General features: G+C 32.1%; 3 protein-coding genes and 1 long non-coding RNA gene across 9 annotated transcripts in view; 2 read left to right on the top strand and 2 right to left on the bottom strand.

Moving 5' to 3' along the window:
* Positions 1-890, top strand: part of LOC104746922 (uncharacterized protein sll0005-like) — a 4786-nt gene extending 3896 nt beyond the window's left edge. The window contains exons 12-14 of one of the 4 annotated variants that reach the window (XM_010468471.2): positions 23-86; positions 260-493; positions 575-890. In XM_010468471.2, coding sequence (XP_010466773.1) covers positions 23-86; positions 260-493; positions 575-709 — 433 coding nt within the window. In that variant the 3' untranslated portion in view covers positions 710-890. Of the gene's footprint in view, positions 87-259; positions 494-574 lie in introns of all 4 variants that reach the window. The other 3 variants (XM_019237342.1, XM_019237343.1, XM_019237344.1) reach the window with 3 other exon arrangements.
* Positions 2627-6215, bottom strand: LOC104746921 (ubiquinone biosynthesis monooxygenase COQ6, mitochondrial). The gene is made up of 10 exons (XM_010468470.2): positions 6042-6215; positions 5615-5717; positions 5245-5344; positions 4981-5124; positions 4699-4757; positions 4318-4385; positions 4186-4237; positions 3754-3927; positions 3077-3670; positions 2627-2992 (listed from the first exon to the last, which is right to left on the bottom strand). Exons 1-10 carry the CDS (start codon positions 6047-6049, stop codon positions 2777-2779), a joined length of 1518 nt encoding a protein of 505 aa, XP_010466772.1. The 5' UTR covers positions 6050-6215; the 3' UTR covers positions 2627-2776.
* LOC104746920 (ankyrin repeat domain-containing protein 13C-B-like) lies at positions 6464-8996 on the bottom strand. Of its 3 annotated transcripts, none has more exons than XM_010468468.2 (3): positions 8811-8996; positions 7072-8672; positions 6464-7001 (listed from the first exon to the last, which is right to left on the bottom strand). In XM_010468468.2, the coding sequence occupies exons 2-3, from the start codon at positions 8599-8601 to the stop codon at positions 6660-6662; spliced, it is 1872 nt and encodes a 623-aa protein (XP_010466770.1). In that variant the 5' UTR covers positions 8602-8672; positions 8811-8996; the 3' UTR covers positions 6464-6659. The 3 variants fall into 3 exon arrangements, with proteins under 3 accessions (XP_010466770.1, XP_010466771.1, XP_019092884.1); XM_010468469.2 differs by having other exon boundaries at positions 7072-8620; positions 8811-8984; XM_019237339.1 differs by having other exon boundaries at positions 7072-8984.
* On the top strand, positions 9665-15601 carry LOC104746919. Its single transcript, XR_002035601.1, has 3 exons — positions 9665-9810; positions 9993-10126; positions 15275-15601. It is a non-coding gene; the product is annotated as an uncharacterized LOC104746919 (long non-coding RNA).

Here is an 18541-nt window from a genome sequence, read left to right as displayed (position 1 = left end):
CGGACCAGCCAGCTCAAACGAGAGTCGCTTTGTCCTTTCTGCTTTCCGAGAAAGGGAACTTCTTCCGCGAGTTTCTGTTGGATGAGGTAATAATCAAAATCTAAACCACTTTTTCCCGTCTTGTTACATACTTACTCTGAACTACTGTACAAAGTATAATTTGGACACTAACAAGCTCATAGTCACCACGTGATGATTTTAGAACATGCTTATTCATGGCATGGTGAGTTCTGACCATTTTTGTGATTACTCAAAACAGATAGTAAAAGGCATTGATGCAATCACAAGAGAACAGCTGGTGCAAGCAATGGCGGTCTTCGGATTCAGAAACACAACCCCAATCTTCGGTATGTTACCTGCAACATTGGGACCGTTCAAGCCTGCAGCACTCCTTCCATCCGTGACCGAAGAGGACAAGGTCATCTTAAACAATGTTCAGAAAGTAATCGAGTTCCTTACAGCAAGAAGCTCCATGTCAAATAATCCTGATCAAGTAAGATTCAGTAATTTCTCATAAATTCAACGTTATAATACTTGAGTTTTTTACTTATGTGTGGTTAATATCATAAAACAGGTTGTAGATGTATCTCAAGTTGTTCGGGAACTGCTTCCTGTGTTGCCTGGGATCTCTGCCACAGTACTGCCTGAGATAATGAGTCGGCTTGGGTCACGAGTGATGGCAAGAATAGTCCGGGACACGTTTTTGTGAATAGTTGGTTGCAGTGCCATAAGAGGAGGCCACATTTTTCTTCTTCTTGTTTTCTTTTTCTTCTATCTAGGCTGTATTTAAGTTGATAGTATAAATCTGTATGTAATATAAAGTCTTTTGTTTATAAAGTCCATGACATTATTAATAAAAACAATACCTTATATCTATAAGGAAATTTCTACACATTTTATACTCTAAATATAATATTATACTAATAATATTTATGGAATATAATTAAGAATAAACTAAATCTGTTTTGGAATAATTGGCATATTAATTAAAAAAAGGGATAATTGGAAAAAAAAAAAAACTGATTTTGAGTTTTCTTTTTTCAAAAAAACCAATCGCCTGTAGAAAAAAACTTATTAAAAGCAAGATTAGTTTTCAAGTTTAAGAATCGTTCACAATCGTTCAAAATAAGTTCACAATTGCAAATTTATTCACTGTGACTTTCATAATGTGAGTTTAGTAAATGTTTTTTTAAGAAAAAAAAATAGCAAAATTGTGATTTAGAATTTTTTTCCGTTTATCCTTGTTCTCTTTAAAACAATTTTTTTAAAATTTTTTTGATATTTTTTTAATAATAAAAGCCACATTTTTTACATGTCCTAAGCCCCAATTAGCCTTAGCACGGAGCTGTGTACAATTGTGCATATAAGTTGCATTTCGAAGTGTAAAAGAAATATATAGCTGATGAAAGATTGCTTGTTCGTCTTTTAACACATATACCTGCTGTAATAATAACACAGTTGCGATGAGACAATGACTTAGCCTTGCCAAATATGGCCGTGTTGGACATCTAAATATATAAAACTAGATTAAGACCCGTGCTAGAGCACGAGTTAAAATTCATTTTATTTATATTGTAATTTTTATATAAAATATAATTTATGTGATTACTTTTTAAAGTTTTTTTGGATAAAACATTATGCAATAAATCATATGCTAAATATGATGGCTGAAAAAAACACATATTTTGTAAGTTTTATATTGTTAAAGATTCTATATAAGTACCCATGCTATAACAATGATTAAATTTTATTTTATACAAAATTTTGTATATTTTATATTTTAAAATAAAATTTTACTGTTATATTAGTTTATGTATGTGAAGTTATTTCAATAATATATATTCTACATCATGACTTGAATGTCATTATAAGACATAATTTTTTAAATTTAGTTTTTAAAAAGCGAGTTATTATATTATGAATAATTTAATATATTGTTATACTTTTTGTTTTAATATACTTGGTTTCATGAAATTCTTTTATATTATAGTGATATATTATTTACCTTGCTATAACAAATCAATTTAGAGTATTTATAGTTTCTAACTTTTATATCAAGTTTCAATATTTTAAAAATATTTCAAAATAAATTATTTAAAGTTTATTATATTATATAAAATTATAAAATTCAATAAAAAATAGGAAATTGAATTTAAATATTCAAATTTTGACCGTTACTCAGTAAAAATTTAACTAAATAGATATTATTTATAAAGAATAATAATACTAAATTTTGAATATTTTATAGATTGACAATTTATATTTTTTTAAAAAAATTCAACTTATGGTATATCCAAAAAGAAAACTATTTTTTAATTATAATAAATAATATGATAATTTATTTGTTTCATAAAATAGACTCAAATATATAATTTAGATATATGTTAAGTATAATGATAATTAACAAATTAATATGTTAAGTTAGATATCAAAAGATTATTTGATGAATAATTTAATAAAGAAAATTAATATGGTAAGTTAGATGATATCAAATGATTATTTAGAATATTTTCTTTAAGATTTTCAGAAACAAACTTATAACCAATTAATCTATTAATTAATCTATAACCTATTTGTAACCAACTTATCAAAATTATATAATCTTGTGCACTTCAATAAAACGAGATAATAAAACATGTTTTGATATCAGAAGATGTATTATTGACTATAACATAATATTCTAAATACAAAGGTCGAATCACATAACAGGCTTATTGGAAACATAGGCAAAAGAAGAGATGGTTCAAAATATTTGCTAATCAGTTCCACTCTTTCTTCAAGAAAACAGTGGCAGAGCTTGCTCTCCTGAAGCATAAGATATGATACGCTTTTTAAGTGGCGAAATGTAGTGAGCCCCGTGGAACGCAGCCGCTCTTAAAGCATTCAGTGGTCCGAAATCCACTGAGTACATCTTCTGGATTCCATCTAAAACTGCCATCATTGCCATATTTGCAGGTTTTCTCTCTGCTTCATATCGCTTGAGCAGATTCGCCTACAATTAAAAAGATCAGGCAATCAATACAGAGGAAAGAAAAAAATAAAGATGGGGTTTAGAACTTAGAATTCGAGCGTATACCTCGCCTATATCGGTACCAAGAGCAATGCCCTCTGCAATGGCTTTGGAGAGAGCGCATGCATCTGCAAATCCCAGATTCACTCCTTGACCAGCCAACGGGTGAACAGTGTGAGCTGAGTCACCGACAAGAGCCACACGCTTTGACACATAATCTTTTGCGTGCCTTAACGACAAAGGAAACATCATTCTTTCTGAAGAAAGCTTCACAACTCTGGGAGGAGTTTCAAACCTTTCCTTGGTGGATATGGTCACATTTCCTGTAAGCCAAGAGAGACTATCCCGTGAACTTGTAGTCTCTGGATGTGGACCATATCCAGAATCCAGAGCGTCGTTTACAGCTTTGATGAAGTCATCCTCGTTCATAGATTTGCGATCTGATGCCTCTTTTGGGTCCATAGTCCATACTATGTTGCTAAACTTATCACCAATGGGAAGAAGTGCGATGGGGCCATTGGGTAAAAACCGTTGCCACGCTGTGTAGTTTTCGAAAGTGTGCTCAACAGTACAAATGATAGCATTTTGTGAGTAGTTCCATCCAGTTGTTTTGATCCCTGCCAACTCCCTCACTTGCGACTTAGACCCATCAGCGCCTACCTGCACAAAAATGGTTAGATATCCTAAACTTGATGAGATTTAGAAACAGTTCCACTTAAATCTGGCGAGCCAGGAACACCTACCACCAGTTTTGCATAGACACTATTTCCATCGCTTAGTTCCAGCTTAGCAAGGCGTCCTCGCATAAACAAGTCAGTCGTAGATGGCACTTCACCAAGACCTGTCAGCGAAGAGCTAGGTAGCATATCCATCGCGTTCAACCTTGCGGGATAAATAGTCTTCTGGAGATCTGATTCCTGCGAATATAAGGCCCTCATAAACAGTCTTTCTGGAAGGTTGATTGTTTAGCTATGCTTCATATGTTGGAAAATCAAATTAAAAGGTAGTTCGAGGTTTTGAACGAGTAAAAGCACTGTAGTGGAAATGCAAAAGGATCGAGATGCCAGTTACAAGCATTTGGCTCAAACAACATATCCTTACAACAAAAAACATGATAGACTGCATCAAGATGATGAATAAAACTAGACTAGAACAGAATAAAAAAAGCAAAATACCTGTACACAAGATAGCTGAGAACTCTGAAGAACTTTATTCTCCACCACACACCTGGATCATGCCAAGAATGAGAATGGGTACACAACTATTAACATCATCAAGGATGCAGATGTAGATAGCAATATGCTTACCCCAAAACATCTTGATGTACATCATTAGCATTGTATCTTGTATATCCAAAGCCTGTATAGTCCCATACCTAAAGTACGAATCATGACAAATAACTTTGTTTATCCTTCTAGCATATCAGTGTCAGTATACGCAGATGCTTCATAGAGTACATCACACCTAAATAAATCTGATTGTAGTTTTGCTTTTATAGTGTAACTTCAAACAAAGAAAGGGATACTTTATACTTTATACTTCAAACAACTTCCACCAAAATTGTTACCCAAAGATTTGACAGAGAAAACCAATTCCTTAAGAGTTTCTCTTTGAACAAATAAAAAGATATCAGACACCATCATCATAGAAAAGCTTCGGAAGGAATGTATAATGTTAACAATCATTACCTGCATCTTATCAAAATAAGCATGTCGCTGTTCCTCAATGTATTTCCAGGCGCCAGTAGCTGCATAGTCCCAAAGTAATAACTAAAAAGGATATCTATAGACTGTGGGAAGTGACAAAGACTGAGCTCAAATATGGGTTCCTAGGGGTATATTCAGCCTTTTTAGTTACCCTTATGCTAACATATAGTAGCTCTTCTGTTGGCCAATTCTAGAAAGTTCACACCACTTCGAAAGAATAATGAGCAGAAACTGTGGGAAGGAACGAGAAAGTCCATTACGTACCTTTGAGGAAGGATATTGTTGCAGGTGTAACTGTACTGACTCTGGGATCAGGTGGATTCCCTTTCTCTATGATATTTTTTCTCCCCAAAAGAGGATTGTTGTCAATAATCGCGACATTCAAGTGTTTCGTCAATGGCTTGCTTGCTGAAAGAACAACAACAACCATGCCATCAAATGAACAACTATCTATTTAGTTGGTGGCAGAACATAAATTACAGGCTAATCGAGAGAAAAAAAAATTCAGGACTAGCAACCATTGCTTACCTAAAGAAGCAGCTAAAGCGATTCCAACCATTCCACCACCAACAATAGCAATGTCATGTTGTGGACCATCGTCAGTAGGATTTCTTTTTGCAAAACTCTCCTAAATCATGAAGTAAATTAATCTACAACTTGTATAAAATTATACTTCATCGTCCCATTTTGGAGATGCTTTAATATCTAATAAAGGATATCACAACTATTATATTCATGTCCCAAACATGATAAACTACCACAGTAACCAGCTAAGGCTTTGAATGCCAATATCCTCTCACAACAGCTGCACTAAGAATATGAAAAATCCAAAGTAGCGAACCTAATTCTTCCAAGACTAGTATGAAATGTCACAAGGACATAAAGAGGGGGAACTTACATTGGAACCAGAAGTAGAAACTTTATGTGTCACATCAGTTGAGCAAGTCCTCCGCAGAATCTTTGTTCCACAGACATTTGAACTAAGTTTCCTAACCAGCACCCTGTCCTAGAAAGCCAATTAATATTAGACATAGCATGATATAATATAATCTTCTCTATTATCCAAAGAAGCTAAATAATCTAACAAGCAACCCAGATTCCTATACAATTGCTGAAAACTTGACATACAACCACCAAACATGATGATCACCGACAAAACAAAACAAAAAAGGTTGAGACTTTAACAGAGTAGTTTCTCAAAACTTGGAACAAGGAAACTTAAAAAAAGCAACCCAACATCAATTGATTAGCCAAACAAGATGAAAGATTAAAATTTGATTACACAAATTACAGTGATTCAAATTAATAAAACCAAATTACAGAACCTGTTCATGGTATTGTGCAGGGTTGAGACAACAATAACTGGGTTTCAGTCGTTAACGGAATCTAAGACCTAAGGAAGGAAGTGCGGTGGTGTGCGACTTTCTGGTGAACTTTGGCTTTTGCTCTTTCTCCAGTGGGCGACGAGGCGAGGAGGAAGTCACAAGTTCTCTCTCGAAAGCAAATTGCTGGTTTCCATAAAAGACCGGTTTACTCGGTCCGGTTATTCAATAACCCGTTAAGATAACCGAATTTTTGTTGGCTTTGTAATTTTTTTAAGAAACCGGACCGGTTTACTATTGAACCGGCGATCTAAAAGGGCTTGTTTTTCTCACAAGTCATCACAACAAAACACACTACTTGGCCAAAAAAGATCCAGCAGCACATAATATGTTTTTACATCACACTTAAGAAGAAGAAGAAGGAATAAATCCCAACCGAATTTAAAACATACATTATTGCAAATGTCTTCAGTTTATGTTACAAAAAAATGACTGTGTGAACCACTTCAATAAAGCATAAGCCTTTCTTTGATATATGTATACTCACGACCAAATCTCATGAAGAAGACCTGCGTAGGTTAGTTATTATATGTTCTCAAGACTTGTTGAAGTGATTATTAGTTAGCCTTGTTCTGCCTTTTTACCCTTTTTGGGTTTTTGTTGTTTATCTTGTTTCCTTTTCTTTGATTCAAGACTCACCCAAGTATAACCTGTGGGAATAGCAAATGGGTCTTGTAACGTTTTCGACTTACTACTACTACTCGTCGAACCATCTTTGTTTGATCTAGACCGACGAAACCACGACGACGATGAGTTTGTGAAGTCAGTTGCAGCAGCTGGACTCTCATATCCAGAAGCAGTCGGGCTCGAGAGAGGCGTCTTAAACTCATCTACAGGCTCAATTTCTTCAAACTTTGTAAATGTAACTAGCACTTTTATCGTAGGTACCACTGGTATAGCAACCTACATTTACAAAACAATCTCAGAACTGAAGAAACATTAGATTAGCTCTTAACCTTAAACGTCAACGTACCTTGACTGGAAATGTTCCAGTGGGAAGCTTTGTGGTAAGAAGTTCTCTGAGACGACGTATAGCTTTAACTTTGTTTGCAAGTATGTCAAGTAAAGGAAGCAGCTCTTCAGTTTGTAATGGGAAGTTTGGAGATAGCCAGAGAACAGGACGTAACCCTTTCTTGTATTCACTTTCTTGGTGTGTCTTACCAGAGACTGATGCTTTTGGTTTCCTATAATGCTCATTATCTACTGAGTGTCTTCCTGGTTTTATCTGATTAGACTCTCCCAAGAGATTACTCACTTTCTCATTCACACAAAGGGAGCTTCTCGGTGGTGCGTATTGAATTTGCTTCTCTTGTTTACTCTCTTTTTTTCTCCATCCTCCTAACCAACCTTTCTTCTCTCCTTTCTTGTTAGACTGACTAAAATCCATGGCAGGAACTTCAATATGATCGTCGTGCTGCTGATGATGATCAATGAAACCATTCTCACCACTTACATTTGGGAAGTCTGGTAAATCTAACTTAAGAGCAGCTTCTAGTTGCTTTTGCTCTTCATCTGTTAAAACATCGCAGAGATCATCATCGCCGTTCTCTTTCTGATCACCCGATGCACCAGGAACCTTTCTAGACTTAATGCTAACAACCACATTGTTCATCTCATAAACCTTAGCTTTCCAAGGACCAACCATCTCACTCTTCTCCTGCCTCCTCCAATTCGTCTGAGGAGACAGAACAGCTTGTGTCACATCAATCCCTGGTCTAAAGATATTGCTCTTACACATCGCAGCCACTTCTTTCTTAACATCTTCTTCTGATGGAACTCCACAAGCACCATCCAATGCATTCACCACTTCTTTGTCTTTATGATTCACCATGTAAAGAGATCCACGAGAAACTTCACCATCCTCTGACCCATCACCAAGAAACAATATACTCTGATCAGACCGTTGAATCTTGAACCCATCAAAACCAGCCATAGTCATATCAGCTCTCAAATTAGATCCCACCTTCCAAACCTTATAAGTATCAGACGGTGCAACCTTAGAGACAAAAGGCACAACAGAGCTTTCAAAGTGAAAACTCATCTCCAAGTAAAAATCTTTCATCTTACTCATCGTAGCTATCAAACGAGGTAGTCTCCTACACCATTTAGCCCAAGCAAGTGGCTGATAGTGCCTGACTATAATCATCGCAATCGCTTCTTGTCTACCGCAAACAGCTTCTTGCAACGCGTTCCACCCTTCCTCGTTCTGTAAAGTCCAATCAGCTCCAGCCACCATAAGCATTTCAACTGATGTTGAGTCACATAGCTTCACAGCTAAATGTAGCGGCGTGTCGCGGCTTGGAACATCTCTTCTATCAATCACAGCAGAAATGGCATCTGATTTTGCTTCTTCGGCTAATGAAGCTGCTTCTGTTTGAATCTCACAAGGATCTTTAGGCTTTGGAAGAGAAGACAGTATTGACTTAAGACCAACATAGTCTTTAGAAGCAACGGCTCTGTGCACAGAGCTGTGTATGTACTTTGAAACATCAACGTTCTCCATTTGATCCCCAAATCAGAATCTCCAATATTTTTCAAGTCGTACAAAACCAGTAAATGGATCAAAATCTCAACCTAATTTTTCGATTCAGAACAAGTCAAACTAGAAAGAATCAGGCTAAGATCGAGAAACAGAGTTAGACCCTAGTCAAGAATCAGAATTTGCATTGTAGGTCTAAATCAAGAAATCGAAAGATGTATGAAAGGTCTCACCTTTTGTCTCTTCAACTTCTAACTTTCTCCGCAAGAAAGAAGATGACTTCTTCTTACTTCATCATCTCAAGCTTTTCACTCTTTTAATCTTCTTCTTCTTATTCTCTTGTGTATTGTTTTGTCATAGGAGAGAGAGAGAAGTTGAAAGAGAGATTCTTGTGATCTAATTACAGATCAGAGACACATGTGGGAACGTGAAACAAAAAAACCACACAGAGGGATTTAAGGGTAAAAGAAAAAAAAAAGAAAAAAAATCAATCTCGAGATTTGTGTGAACTCTAGAAAATGAATAAAGAAAAAGAATTTGATAAAATCTGTAGAATTAGGTAAAAATAAAATCTGACAAAAAAAAATTTAGGATGATTGAAAATTTAAGAATCAGTCGTGGAGATGCGATGTGTTTAGTGGGAGGGAAGCAAACAAATCCAAAAGACACATTGACATTAATATATATATATATATATGTATAATATCTTTCTTATTATTAATGAGAAATATATGGTAAAATAAGAAAAATATATGATAAAAATGTAGATAGTCAATATATTAAAAAATGAAAATTTGTTTCTGTCAAAATGGGTTGAAGTTGATGGATCAATCCAAACCAGTCTAATCCATGGATTTAATGAGTAAAAAATTTTGGACATGAATAGATTAATGTGTTTAATGAATTAGGATTAGAATGGATTAGTGAGTTAACCATAACCAAAACCAATAGAAATTAAAAAAAATCTAAATTAATATAATCTAAACCGATTTTAGTAAACCAAAGAAACCCTAATCTGCATCTTATCTTTCTCACCATCATAAATAGCTCTCAACCTCTCAAAGCTCTCTAACCAGATTTCTCTCATCCCAACTCTCTCACTATCTCTCTTCACCACTAAAGGATTCTGCGTGTTGCATGTTGTGATCCTCTTCCTCTTAGCAGCAAAAGCTTAGACTCTTTAAGGGTCTCCTTCTTCTCTCTTCTTCGATGTTACAGGCAGAACATCTCTAGGTAAGTAAGTATCCAGCGAACCCGGGTCTAATATTTGTTTTAATTCATTGAAATTTGTTACTTGTAAGAGTCATATTTTGAGATTAAGTTTGTATGATGAGTTTCCTCTAGAAATGTTGATGTTGAGTGACTTCTTCAGAGTTGAGTATGTGATGAACATTTATTTATCTGCTATGAATAAGGAAGCTGAAGCTGAAAGGTTGTATGCGAATGTTGCATGAGGGGATAAAGATGAGATTTGGCGTTGTTACTGACTGGTGACTGGTGAACGAGAATGTAATGATTCATAAGGAAATGTTCTTACAATGACCTCACTGTGAGTGCTCCTTCATTCGATGTGTGATGTTCTTTTGTTATTTATCTCCCTAACTGTATATCTCTGCACTTTAGTGAATTAGTCTATTGATCTTCATTTTGAGTTGCTTAGATCTCTCTTTCCGGGTTTTGTTTTAATCATAAGTTTTCATTCCATTGTGTCTTTGTTAAGATGATTCATTTCCATATCTGAAAATGTTTTGCTCCATTGAATATTATAATGTCTTTTATGCTTTTATTGTCTATTTTATTCCAAATGTTCAAACACTTAGGACATCTCCAACCCACCTCTATATTTGCTTTTTAACTCTATTTTAGAGTAAAATCTACTCCAACCCATCTCTATTTCTACCTCTATAATAGAGATCTCTATTTTTTCCTCTATATATAGAGGAACTCTATTTTTTCCTCTATAATAGAGTTGAACTTTTTTATTTATAAAATGGTCCTTAAACTTTTAACATTTTTATATTTATGATCAAAATAAATAAAATATATATATTTAAATAGTTTAATAATAATTCTCATAATTTAATGAAGTATATTAATAGGATAACTGATTATAAAGTTAAATTTGACTAATTTTAATATTTTGGTTTAAAATTTTAAAAGGTTTTCATATAGAAAAGGTTTTTGTATAGAAAAACATTTTTAAAATTTGAGACTATCATTTGCAAAAGAAAATTTATATAAAATCTTATTAAATATAAATAACTTAAATATTTTAGTTTTTATTCATGCCATAACATTATTTTTAATACAACAAAGACTAATTATTTAATATTCTGGTAAATTACTTCTGGATCCACCAATAACATTATTTTTATATGATGCAATATATTTCTTTTAATAAATGTGATATTTAAATAATATTTATGAATGTTAAAAATTTAAATAATATCATAATTTTATGAAAATTTCATAAATACTAAAATAAATGGGTTAGTTTGCAACTTTTATAAGTAAAAAGGTATTAATAGTAAAATAAAAAAGGAATCTTACAGAATATTCTTTTTTTAGAGGAAAAAATAGAGGTATCCATTAGAGCAAAAGTCACCTCTATTATAGAGTTTCTCTATTATAGAGGTAAAAATAGGGAAAACCATTGGAGATGGTCTTAGAGAGCATAGAAGTCGTTGCTAATTTCCATTGGAAGGCTTAATCTTGTTTTGTCGTATTTATTGCCTTAATCTGATCAGCACCCCCATTATTCTTACTTTTAATTATTATTTTTGAAAATTATCTCTTTAGTATAAATTTGGATGATTAATTACAGTATTTCATTAATCACTATATATACATGATTTATAATCTCCCTTTTAATAGAAGGGAAGTACACAACTTAGTTTTTGTAAACTTTATATTTTTTATAAATGATTACAAATGCATAAAAATAGGTTATATAAAGGATATACATAAACCATAAATTAACAACTCTTCATATATAGACAATAAATAATAAATCCATAAATCCCATAAATCGTGGAGCAAATATATCTTCGGTTTTTTAATCGGATAATATATTATAATAAACAATAGTAATACATAATAGGCTTCTACGATAACATAGGCCCAACTATGACATTGTAAATCGTTTGTTTATTATCTTTCAATCCACATATGGCCTATTAATCAGAAGAAAAAGTATACAAAATATCCACATTTTAAACATTTTCCGAGAAAACATATTTTTGAAACTATGATTGTTTTAAAATATTATAAAAATAAAAATAAAAGACAAACAACAAACATACATGATCATTTTTTTTAAAGTAAAATTTGAAAATACAACACTTTAAATAAAAATTAAATTATAAAAACCGAAAAAGATTCTAATCCGTGCTACAACACGGGTCCAATCCCCTTTATAATAAAACGGAAGTACACAACATTATTTTGGTAGACTTTATAATTTTAATAAATGGTTACAAATAGGTTATACATATATTATAAATTAATCCATATATTAATTGTAACAAATAAAACCTTAATTGTAGCAGAAAATATTAAACGGGTTATTCTAAATTGATAGTTCATGGATATTCTAAACTTTATTTCGGAAGATCACGTAAATGGTTCCAAATATCTAGAATCACAATATTACCAATTTATTTTCCACAGATTTTATTGATAAACCACATCAATAAAAAAAAGTTATTAAAGGGATAATCATAAAAAGTAATCAAATCTCGCTAATTTAACAAGATTAATTGTGATCTTCGGGATCGTATTCAGAAATTAAAAATTAAACCTTAATGCTAGATTAGGACCATGCTAGCTAGAGCATGGGTTGAAATCCCTTTTATTTATATTATAATTTTAGAGTAAAATATAATTTATATGATTGATTTTAAAANTCTAATCTAGCATTATTATGATCTTCAGAATCGTATATTATTATAAAATTATAATATAAATAAAAGAAATTTCAATCCGTGCTCTAGCACGGATCCTAATCTAATCTAGTATAAAAAAAGATTGTTAGTCTATTGATATGCCTTAAGTCTCTAATCCATATCGTCACACGTATAAAAGGCCACGTACGAGTTTACATAATTTGTGTCTCATATATAAACTCATGGCCGTATATATTTTTTTTTCAAAATGCAGGAGCATAAGTTGATCAGACAAACCTCTAATCTTTTAAACCTGAGACACCCGGTAACATTGTAAAAAACTAATTTTATTGAAACGTATTTTTGAGACATCAAATTTTTATCATAAATTTGTGACATTTTAATATGATATTATAACTAAATTTATCTGTTACAAATTCATAATATTTTCGTCATTATATTATGACGGAAAAAAGCATAACCAGAATTTGTCACAATTAGTGACGAATATGCTATGATAATATTAATCGTCATTTTTATGACTACATTGTGATCAATATGTTGTTGCAAATTAGTTATGAACTTATAACAGATATGCAAGTCATAGTTTGTGATATTAAAATGAGTAAACATTAGTCATAAAATAGTATAAATTGTTATATTATTTATACAAAGCCCATTAAGCCAATTCTCTAATCCTAATTTAAGAAGATTTATTTAAAAGATGATTAGAGTTTTATTCTTTATAATTTTGTGCCTCCTAAATCTAGAGAGAGAGTAAATCATTTGAGAGAAAAAGAACAAAAAACCACAGTTGAGATTAAGGATAAATCTTACATGTTAAGTTTTAATTTTTACAGTTGAGATTAAGGAGCCACGTAGTTTATTATCTAATATTTTCAGATACTTGTTAAGTTTTATGTCAGATTTAATAATTATTTGTAGATTAACTACACATTACCTTATAAAACATTGATACAACCATTTTTTTATACGATAAAACTCTTTCTATGAAACTCTAATCATCTTATTAGCTTCTTCAAAAACTTTTACTTAACTGAATCAATTTGCACTTCTTCCTAGCATCGGTATGAGATAGTGCATCATTCAACTTGTTTCTCAAGTACCTTCCTATATGTTCAAAATATTGAATTTGTCTAAAATGATTAATATGAAGAGAGAATTAGAAAACCTAAAGAAAAGTTTGGAAGACTAGGCCAGTTGTCCTCAATACCTTGTTTGCCTAGTTTTGGTTTATTTTTATCATTGTTCATTTATTTACAGTTGCTTCTAAGCATAAATCAAATCAGTTTTGGAAGCTGAACATAAAAGAACAAGGATGTAATAAAAGTAGAGTTTCAAAGAAAAATGAATGAAATAGAAGCCAAACATAACACTAAAACGATAGAGATATAGAAAAATAAGAATCTTGTTATAAATAACGAGCTGTTGGCAAATACACTTAAGTCCAAATGTACGCATTTGCCAACAACTTGTTATTTAAAACAAGATTCTTTTGTGTTTCTATCTTAGTTTTTTTTAGTGCTATGTTTGACTTCTATCTCGTTAATTTTTCTTTGAAACTCTGCTTCTATTTCAGCCTTTGTCCTCTCATGTTCAGCTTCAAAGCTTGATTTCTACTCACGGCAACCAGAGTAAAGAACAATGATATTAAAAAAAACAAATCGAAATTAGATGTAAACATAGTATTCAGGAAAACTGAAATTCTCTTTCAAAGACTTCTTTAATTTCTCTGATTCTCTTCACAACTTAATCATTTCAGACATAATCAAGTTGTTGAACACATACGAAGATATTTGTAGAACATACTTAAGGATACTCTCTCCTGCACCATTGCTAAGAAGTGGTGGAAAGTGATTCATTTAAGTTTAAAAGGTTTCTAAAGAAGCAAACAAGAGCATAGCTTTATAGGGAGAGTATTTTATCATACAAAAAAAGTTTGTGCCTATGTCTTATAAGGTTGTGTGTGATTAATAATTCAAGTAGTTACTAAATCTAGCATAAAAATTTACAAGTATCTGAAGAAAATTATACAATAAACCAAAAATAAAATATAACTTTAAGATTTGTAATATATATATATATATTGTCAATCAAACATTAATTAAAAGTGAATTCCAATGTTAGTTGTCTAAACCGGAAGAAAAGAGTTTACAAATGAAATTTCAGATAAAAGATTTGTAATATTTATTTTATTGTTTACTATATTAGATCACCTATATTTTATAATGATATTATCCTTAATAATCAATCTATCAAAATTAATTATGTCAACACATTTCTCCATTTTATTGATCATACATGTTTTGATGGATTCACGTTTTTAGATCTCACTGTAATGTTTTACTTATCCGATGAAAACAGTTTCTTTTGACTCCAGTTGTGAGTCCTACAAAAGCAGGCTCTTGTGTTCCTGAACGAGGAAGAGGGACCTTAGACATGCAAGTGTAAGTTTGAGTACTCAGTGGTTTTGAGCGGTTGGGAGCGATTGGAAACAGTTCTTGTGATTGGTACCAATCGCTAGCAATCGCTATCACCCGCAAACGCAGCGTTTGCGGGAGATAGCGGGAGAAACAATCAACACATGTCTCTGACTTTTATTATGTGTCATTTTGAGATTGTAACATGTTTAAATTCCAATAGTATATGATTTTTTTTGACTTAGATGATTGGCATACTAATAATCTATGTTTTTATCGGTTTTTAACCGTGTTTTACATTCAAATTTTGAGTTTTTTCGATTAAAACAAGTTGGTTTCTCGGTGTTTTTGTACTATTTATTATATTTTCAGGTCCTAAGATGTTTTGGATAGAAAGGAGAATTATTGGACCATTTTGGATTGCTACCGGACGTGATGGGATGAAGTCAGGAGTTCAAGACCGATCAGTCCTTACTTACGAGCATTTGGTCCCCATTCTTTCAGAAAAAATATCTTTATATTGATCCAGGACGACAAGAGAAGCCTGGACAGATCGTTCCCATACCCGATACATTTTTTTTAAACTGGCTTTTTAGGATTTTATCTTGATATTTAAGTAGAGCCTCGATTTCTAAAGATAAAACTTTTATTCGAGACGACTTTTCTGCTATATGTAAGTTTGGGGAGACAATTTTTACTTTTGATTCCTTGTTTAATTTAGAGACGATTTATAGATCCTATATGCATTATTTTGCAATTCAATAATGTTCTTGTTTCTCCATGTCTTAGTAGATTCTTAATTGGGTTTAGGGTTTTAGAATGGTTGCTATGATTAATTAATCGATGTTAATTAGGTTGTTAACTTGGGGATTGATCTTAGTTTTTTCATCTACTGTTGTTCTTAATGCTTAAGCTAGAATGATCACCTAGATTATGATCTTAGGTTAATCATCGGGAACCAAAAATTTTGTTGAGTTGCTTGTAAAACATAGGTGAGGAAAATAATCTTTAGCCGATGAGAGTTGAAATTAAGACACTTTGTGAATAAATCAAACTTGAACTTGTAAATGCTTGCTTAATTTGCTAGATTCAAATGAGAGATTCAGATCTAGTGAATTCCCTACATAAATAGGTAACAATGTGAAAGTAGGTTAGCTTTACAATTGTGATTTAAATTCGAAAACGATGTTTAATGCATATCTATGTTGTCTGCTTTCCTTATCATTTTTTCTAACGAGTTCTTGTCCTCAATGCCTTTACTTATTAAATACAACTACTTGCGTTTATTTATTGTTTTGTTAGTCATTTTAATTCACAAATTCTTTGTTTTAGCTTTACTTAGTGAAGAATTTATAGTGTAATTGCTTGGTATACGAGGATTCAATCTTAAAGTATTATAATGATATACATACCACTTGATCGTGGTAGAGTACATATTAGGTTTTAATTGACATTTGGTCATATACTATATGGAAGAAGGAAAGTTGGCACTGTATATATTTTTGGAGTATCCATTCATATATGGTAAAAAGGTTAATGATAAAAGTACAAAATGCTTTCGTTTATCAATCGATTTATTTTACTTGGACTAGTTAATATTACTAATATATTTTCTTACATATTATAGATAACAATGACGAGATGATTATTATTTGATCTGATCCAAATAATGTTGAGGACCATTTTGTAGAAAACAAAAGAAACATGAATGAATTTAATATGTTTTCTGGTTAATTATATAGTTTTAGGATCTTTTTGTATGGTTAAAAAACATGAATTGAAATCTAAGTTTCTTCGCTTAGTTTGAACTTGTGTAATGAATTGTGTAACGGTGTTTGCAGGAGAGAAAACATGAATAAACAATGTGATGATGATTGTGTCTCTAATTAAACAACTTTGGTTGGTCAATAGTCAAAACTTTTATTTTTTTTTCTCGACATGTTTCTTCTTCTTATTATTGCTAGTTCTTAGTATATCTTCCTCCATCATCAATAAGAACCATCATGTATGGAACTTCATAGTGTAAGTTTAGAGAGATTCATTCACAAAGTGACTAAACTTACACTATGAAGTTCCACAAATGAATCTCTCTATATATGATTATAGACCATTAATTGGACAAACAAGGCCTCATGCTCCTTAAAATTTTATCCGATTCGAGTGATGTATTTGCGTGTTAGGTTTATTATTTAACATAGCTGGAAAGATTTTATATGTCTAGCCGGCTCACAAAATGGTCCGTGATATCATTAGAATAAGTTGGAGTGAACATTGTTGGAGGATCTTCCGGAAGTATACGAATGTTAATCGGAATTGTCATTCGAGTGTTTGTAAGAGAAAAGGTCATAGTAAAAACAGTCTCAAAACGCCAAGAATATGGAAAACAAACTTTTTGTGGTATTTTCTTAATAGGGGTAAAATAAAATAATAAAAACACTTTTAATTTGTTGCTGCATGTAAAGCATATGTTTGCACAATATGTAGTATATACACGTAGTACTCTAATACGTGTTGCTATACAAACTACAAAGGTGACTTTTGTCTAGCAGGTGAGTATTAATTTGGTATTGTAGGATCACGTTACAAAAATTTGGAGCTAGGAGTTTAAGGGAACTAGCATGTGAATAAGTACAGTAAGAGTATCTAACAATAATTCTCCAGTATTCGATTAGCAATATTAACGGCTAAGTTAAATGATTGTTGAGAATATTACACTATTATATTAAATTTTGATGGCCGCTAAAATTCAAATATACAATGAAATCTTATAGGGAAACTTTTCCACGTCGATTAGATAAAATTTGTCCATTTTATTTATTATTTTTTTAAAATTGGTTAAAACTAATGTATAACCAAAGTATCTATAAGTATGGATGGAGCTAAGAAGCTAATGACACATGAACAAGTGTGACCGACCACGTCAAGTACTAAGACGTACTGTTTCCCTAAGAGACTGCCAAATCGACACGTGAAATCGGTGGTGTTTTAAAAATATATACATTAGATTTCATGAATACTCTCGTAAGCACAAGTGTTGGTCGTTGGTTAAGCGGTCGAAGAGACTATACACGCCGATCTCATCGTACCACGTGAAGTACATCAAAGTCACGTGATATACAACGTTATATAATCCGGAAACAGATGATATCATCATATCTAAGTTGAGGAATAATTTGTCGCCATATATTTTTGTCTCCACCCTCAAGTTTTAAATCTTCTTGTGTTTGGTTTCGTTGTCTAATTATGGTCGTAGAATGTGAATGTGTTGCAAATTGGCTATTAGTTGCATCATATGAAGTTTGATTCTCTTCGACTTAGTTTTTAGAATAAGTTTGATATAAGGCGGTTTAGTAGCAAAGTTTGTGTTCGTATTGATTTACTCACTACCTTTGATTTGGTTCTCTGTCTCCAGTATTATAGTGGATCTACGGTTTATGTATCTGAGTCTTAGTGTTTGAATCGGTATTTTACAAGTAATATTAAATTCTATATAAAACTAATTTGAGCATCGCTAGCTCTCTTGTAATACTCGTTTATTCTTCAGAAAAATTGTTTTCCTTTTTAGTAATTATGATGTTGTGAGTTCTGTTCGTACATACCCTCAGACGAGAGACTACATACAACGTTTTATATACTTTT

The sequence above is a fragment of the Camelina sativa genome, chromosome 15 (genome assembly GCF_000633955.1).
Source record: "Camelina sativa cultivar DH55 chromosome 15, Cs, whole genome shotgun sequence".
In the NCBI taxonomy this organism is placed as follows: Eukaryota; Viridiplantae; Streptophyta; class Magnoliopsida; order Brassicales; family Brassicaceae; genus Camelina; species Camelina sativa.
This window is presented reverse-complemented; position numbering and strand designations above follow the sequence as displayed.

Coding starts and splice junctions, on each gene's coding strand:
- LOC104746921 (XM_010468470.2), bottom strand. Junction 4,758..4,980: donor AACAATATCCTTCCTCAAAG/GTACGTAATGGA, acceptor GGGACTATGCAG/CTACTGGCGCCTGGAAATAC. Junction 4,386..4,698: donor CTTATTTTGATAAGATGCAG/GTAATGATTGTT, acceptor TTCGTACTTTAG/GTATGGGACTATACAGGCTT.
- LOC104746920 (XM_010468468.2), bottom strand. CDS start 8,601: ATGGAGAACGTTGATGTTTCAAAGTACATACACAGCTCTGTGCACAGA. Junction 7,002..7,071: donor CTGGAACATTTCCAGTCAAG/GTACGTTGACGT, acceptor TTGTAAATGTAG/GTTGCTATACCAGTGGTACC.